The sequence below is a fragment of the Xenopus tropicalis genome, chromosome 5 (genome assembly GCF_000004195.4).
Source record: "Xenopus tropicalis strain Nigerian chromosome 5, UCB_Xtro_10.0, whole genome shotgun sequence".
In the NCBI taxonomy this organism is placed as follows: Eukaryota; Metazoa; Chordata; class Amphibia; order Anura; family Pipidae; genus Xenopus; species Xenopus tropicalis.
In genome coordinates, this window is record NC_030681.2 from 135,369,506 (window position 1) to 135,375,916 (window position 6,411).

Genomic DNA, 6,411 nt, shown 5'->3' on the forward strand with positions numbered 1-6,411 from the left:
AATACAAAGTGGGGTACACGTGAGAAGTGGAACGAAAATCATACATGATTCCAAGGATTTTTTACAAATAAATAACTGCAAAGTGGGGTGTGCATAATTATACCACTTTGTATTGGTCTTTCACGTGGAATTCCAATAAAATTGATTCATGTTTGTGGCTGTAATGTGACAAAATGTGGAAAAGTTCAAGGGGGCCGAATACTTTTGCAAGCCACTGCATTGATGTATTCTCATTAGATATTTATGGACTTATTTACTATTAAATGATGCAGTGCCAGACTTCATATTGTATACAAAGTTGCTTTGCCCAATATATCATCATGCATTGGCAATAATAATGCTCAAAACGGTGTGTACAGTACTTAAATAATATTTGTTAAAGAATCTGCTTGGAAGTATAGTTTTGGCTATAGGTTGCATTTAAAGGAGCATTAGGTTTGGGGAGGCATGAGTTCTAAAGTTCAGTAATTAAACAATAACAGACCCTGGATACTTGGAGGTGGAAGGGTGAGGAAGGACAGTTGAGGACCAAGTGTGGCATTAACTGTATGTGTATGAAAAAAGGTGGCTTTCTAAATTTTGTGGGGTCCTAGGTCTTTTGATTGGTAGTATGTATAAAGAAAAAGTTCTACACACCCTCAACTGTCTTCAAATTAGGCTACACCTCAGTTGCTTGAAATTAGACTAAACCGACCTTAGTGTCGCAGCTAGGCCAGTCAGAAATGGCTGAGAAGCAATTTATTCACAGAATTATGTTTTGGGTCACACAGGGTTAGTTATCAATTGTAAACCAAAGCAATGTCTGCGTATGTAGGTGGTATGTACATGGGACAAACCTGTCCAACTTAGTACTGTGAGTTGGCATCAGTCCATAAGAAGTAATCAACAGTGAGGCATTTCATCATGACTGTGGTTCATAGAAGGGCTTTCACATTAATTTCTTCAGATTTAAACAAAAGAAAACAGAGCCTACCCATTATATGTATGTAAAAAATATTTTTTCTCTTAGCTCAAGTCAGAGAAGTGGAGCCATCTGCTACAAATGACCGAGCTTACACCTGGATATGCTGAATCAAGTCACAGCTACTTTAATGTAAACTCAAAACAGAGATGGACACATTTACGGCTTAATATCTATCCAGGTATTTATACGTACAAGGATTGTGAGAAAGTTTAAACTGAAGATGGCCTTAATATCCAGATACAAGATGTGTAGGGGTAGTTTAGGAGCTCATCAGTTTATTGATTTCCCTCTACATCTATGAACAGTGGGTAGAATAAGAGTCCCAACACCCTAGGTTTGTATACCACACCAACCTATATAAAATGCTTGGTCTGTAGGGCCACATGCACAGAACTGTTTAAATTACCAATACTAAAACAGAATAAGTGGATTGATAATAATAATAATAATAATGGTCTGGACCCTCAAAGTTGCATAACATATGTAGCAAGCAGTCTACCGTGGATACTACCTCAAAATGCAGCTGCATTACCAACAATTCACTGACCTTTGAAGACCTATCCCTGTAGACCGTAACCCCACCTGAAGTTAGTGGTGGTGCTCCGATAGTAGAATATATAATCATGATATTGATAATATTTGTTTGAAACTACCTTGCTATAAACGGAGAAACAAAATATGTAGACATTAGGTTCAGATGATGTTTTCTATATATATAAGTTGACCATGTCATATAAATGCAGTATATAAATAAAGTTTTGCTTCATTTATGTATAATATTTCAAATAAGAACATAAGGGACCAGGAGACACCATAATCTACCAAAACTCCCAAGCTCCTAAATAAGAGTCGAATATAACAGAGCAAAATGTTAACTTTAACAACAACAAAAGGTAAACAGCAGCAGTTCCTACCTACATCATTTTGTCACCATTAATAACATTTTAGCAAGCTGCAGCAGGGAACAACTAAGGTAGATAGAGGCTGCTAGTTACTCCAAATATTTCCAGTCTGATGACCTCACACATCTGATGTAAGACAAAGATGAGACAGACATAAGAGATGGGGAGCAGCCATTATAGAGAAAGGGTCCTCCATTAGTTATAAGTAGTTGCTTCGTAAGACTAGCTGTGGTTAGATTTGCTCCTAGTAAATGTGGAACCCAATGCACAAAAACTTAAACTCCTGTTTCAGTTGTAGATCTTCTCATTGACTGCTCATAGACTGCAATGCAATTTTTATCTGTTTCATCAGTATGAAAGCTTATTTGTGTGGAAACAAAAGCATTTTAAACAATGTCCGAACGTCTTATAAAACAGATGGTGGAATAGCCCGCTTCAAGGTGTATGGCATTGGACAAAGAGACTGGTCATCGTGTAAACCAAATGATTTGGAAGACTTACTTTCTATGGTCAATGGTGGTGTCTGCCTTGGCTTCAGTGATGCTCATTATGGACATCCTAGGAATCTCATAGGTACTTCAGAGCTATAGAGACTGGTTTGTAATATTTATTTCCGAGATAAGTACTGCACTCAGAAGTGTTTTTTAAAGTTGACAAAGAGTGTCAGTTCTGGCAATATGTTGGGAAACCATATACCCATGAGGGTGATATAGGAACCAGAAAGAATTATCTTATTGTAGCTATTGGATTAGCACATGCTTTCACTATGTTTAACTATATATTATATTCATAAAATATAGAAAATTCATCTTATAGGGAGGTATTAAGGGGGCTCATTCAAGAACCAATACACACATATACCATTAAACAGGCATAGGTATTGTTTCTTTTTCCCTGACACATGCTAGATCATTGATTGCCCTAGATCTCACCATAATTAACCATCAAGCTTGGCTTTCAGGTGTATCTGAACAAATATTAGATGTCAAAAGAGAGCTTGATGCAAAGTCTATAAAAATCACTGCTTTAGGATCACTGCTTTAGGTTTTAGAACACTTTAGAACACTTTAATTTGGAGGTCTTTTTAGAGAAGCCTACTACCTTCTTACTTGTAACTTGTCATGCATTTCTGTAGGTATTGGAAGAGCATGTGACATGGGAGATGGATGGGAGACAGCAAGAAGGCTGGACAGGCCACCAGTTCTAAAAGTATGTTAAGCAACTGAACTGATTGAGCAGTTAGTGAAGATTATTGATGATGTCTCTTGGTTGGTTGTGTATTTATTCCGCAAATAACTAATCACTATTGTGCTATTGGGCCAAATCTGTATAATTCTTCAGTTAAGCATATATTTCTTTCCTCCTCTGCAAATAAATGCTATTTTACTCACAATAGAATTAACCCTACAAAGGAGTACCTGCATAGGTAATAAAAATATAGCACCATAGATTAGAACAGGGTCACAAATTCCATAGATCTTTGAGGATATTGGGGGAGTGGAAATATTTCCTTGGTAGGAGGAAATAGAAAAGGGGCAAAAGGAAGGATCTTTATTTAACAATAAGAACGTGAATAATGCTTTTGGAGAAAGGAGGAAATATATTTTACATTTTTGTGAATTCCTCCCCAAGGGTTGACAAGTATAATTTCAAGCTTACTGCTAGAAACATAAATAAAGCAGCTTACAATACATTGTATATTCATATTTGAAAAAAATTGTGATTTTTTTTTTTTTATATTTTTCTTTTTTAGGCTGATAGTAAAGGCATTCTCCAGGTACCTGGATTTGAATGGGCTGTGCTGAAACTGGGCCACCCAGGCTTAGTAACCCATATAGAAATAGACACAAATCACTTTAAAGGTGTGGTTCATCCAAAGTGCTATATTTTATTGTTGCTCTGTACTGTAACTACTAACTGGCTGACACTATGGCAATAATGTCATAACAGGCAATTCCCCAAATTCCTGCAAAATTGATGCTTGTGCCCTGACACCTACAGAAGAAGAGGGAGTGAAGAGAGATGAACGTTTTGAAATAGGTTATAACTGGAAACCACTACTTTCTGTGACTCAGGTAAGGCCACTTAGTTAATGTATACATAGAAGCTGCCAATAAAAATCAAATTGGGGATTAGCTGTTTCTTGGGCACTGATGGAGAACCTTATAATATCCAATAAAAGGTGCAACCACAATGTACCTACTGCCATTCCAAGGAGGGCCAATAAATGGTGCAACCACAATGTACCTATTGCCATTCCAAGGAGGGCCAATAAATGGTGCAACCACAATGTACCTACTGTCATTCCAAGGAGGGCCAATAAATGGTGCAACCACAATGTACCTACTGTCATTCCAAGGAGGGCCAATAAATGGTGCAACCACAATGTACCTACTGTCATTCCAAGGAGGGCCAATAAATGGTGCAACCACAATGTACCTACTGTCATTCCAAGGAGGGCCAATAAATGGTGCAACCACAATGTACCTACTGTCATTCCAAGGAGGGCCAATAAATGGTGCAACCACAATGTACCTACTGTCATTCCAAGGAGGGCCAATAAATGGTGCAACCACAATGTACCTACTGTCATTCCAAGGAGGGCCAATAAATGGTGCAACCACAATGTACCTACTGTCATTCCAAGGAGGGCCAATAAATGATGCAACCACTATGTACCTACTGCCATTCCAAGGAGGGCCTGTCAAAATTCTGGATTTGCCTAGGTTAAAGGCATCTGTAGGATCAGGATAATATGGATGAATGTTTTGATTTTTGGGTAAAGGGCAGTTGTGCAAAAACCTTGTTACAGCTGTCCGGCAATAACCAAGGTTGTAAATAAAACTGCAGAGCTGCTTAGCTTCAGGGTGAAGGTCAAAGGCATGCACCAATCAGGAAAATCCATATAACTGGGACACAATGTGACAGGCATATCAGATGAAGTTTGGTACTGGCCAAGATCAGAAATTAGGCACAAAAAGTTGCTGTTTGTGTGCCAAAATGATGCATTTACACTAGTGGGTAAATGAAAGGCTAAAAACCAAATGACAGGCTTTTTGTTGCCCTTTTGCATAACTTTGCTAGGTAAAGTTAAAAAAAATTCTCTTGTTGTTTTAAATAATATATAGACAGCACAGGAGATGGTGGGAAAGGGCGACCAGAGATTTATTTTGCTTAGTGGGCGTCAGTACTGATATCATTGTGGAATTTTGTAATATAATGGATAATGTGTTTCATTTCTAGATCCACCCTCATAAGAGACGCTACGTGGAAAGCACATCTCTGGCGTTACATCAGGTTATAAGCCATGTGAAGATAACCATCGCACCAGACGGAGGAGTCAGCAGAATTCGGCTTTGGGGATTTCCTCGACCTCTACCCTAATAATTGTTTTAAAACACATAATTTGAAAAGTTATTTCATTTTACACCTTTTCCTCAAATATCTCAGCCTGATGTGATTGCAAGAACAGCAGCTAATGTGCATCTGTGTATCTCATGACTTGAACAGATGTGTGCGGGTTAGTGTCCTCTACATGCAAAGCTCTGCTAAGAACCAACATTGCTTGATTTATAATTTTGCTGATAGAACAAAAGTTAAAGAAAATGAATTTTATCTTCAATGTCTGTTGAAAAATAAATGGAAGTATCACCCTACTTTATATTCTTACTCATTAAAGAAAGTATAAACCCTTATCTGGAAAACTCCAGGTTCTGAGCATTCTGAACAATAGATGACATATCTGTGTATATATATATATATATATATATATATATATATATATATAAGGCAGTTATTAAAGATCTTACATCAGTGATCCCCAAAAAGAGGGGGGCAACATGTTGCTCATCAATCCCTTGGATGTTGCTCCCAGTGGCCTCAAAGCAGGTAGTTATTTTTGAATTACTGACTTGGGGGCAAGTTTTGGTGCATAAAAACCAGGTGTACTGCCAATCAAAGCCTTATGTAGGCTGCCAGTCCACATAGGGGCTGCCAAATTGGCAATAAGAGCCCCTTTTTTGTAACCCCAGGAACAGTTTTCATGCTTGTATTGCCCCCCAACTCTTTTTACATTTGAATGTGATACTTGTCATGGAGATTTATAAATTAAAATGAGTAATATACTCTGTAAAGTGTTTATTCCTGGGTTGTTGCCCATTGTTACATCACTGAATGTGTTGCTGGGTGTGCTTTAGTGTTGACTGATCTGTTAAACTCTGCCCTTCCCTGTCTGAAATTGTCTTCTGCCTTGACCTTTGCTATTGACTGTGCTAGAACACGGCCTGCTTTGGCTTACTCTGCTTGGCTGTATTGCTGTTTGTCTGGCCTTGTGTTTGTCTGCATGCTTCCATGTTGTGATTGTGTGATTGCTTATTGAATGCTAAAGGAGTGTGCTTACCAGTGGCTTTAACTTTAGTTGTTAACTTTCCAAATTATGGAAAGGCCATCTCCCATAGAATCCATTTTTATCAAATAATTCACATTTTAAAAAATGATTTCCTTTTTCTCTGTAATAATAAAACAGTACCTTGTACTTGATCCCAA

The 6,411-nt window shown here is 37.8% G+C and overlaps 1 protein-coding gene across 1 annotated transcript in view; it reads left to right on the plus strand.

Annotated features, from left to right (window-relative positions):
• Window positions 1–5,988, plus strand: part of allc (allantoicase) — an 18,102-nt gene extending 12,114 nt beyond the window's left edge. Inside the window, 6 exon segments of the mRNA NM_001168554.1 lie at window positions 1,010–1,142; window positions 2,284–2,439; window positions 3,002–3,075; window positions 3,620–3,728; window positions 3,817–3,941; window positions 5,110–5,988. Coding sequence (NP_001162026.1) covers window positions 1,010–1,142; window positions 2,284–2,439; window positions 3,002–3,075; window positions 3,620–3,728; window positions 3,817–3,941; window positions 5,110–5,250 — 738 coding nt within the window. The 3' untranslated portion in view covers window positions 5,251–5,988.
• The last annotated feature ends 423 nt before the right edge of the window (window positions 5,989–6,411 follow it).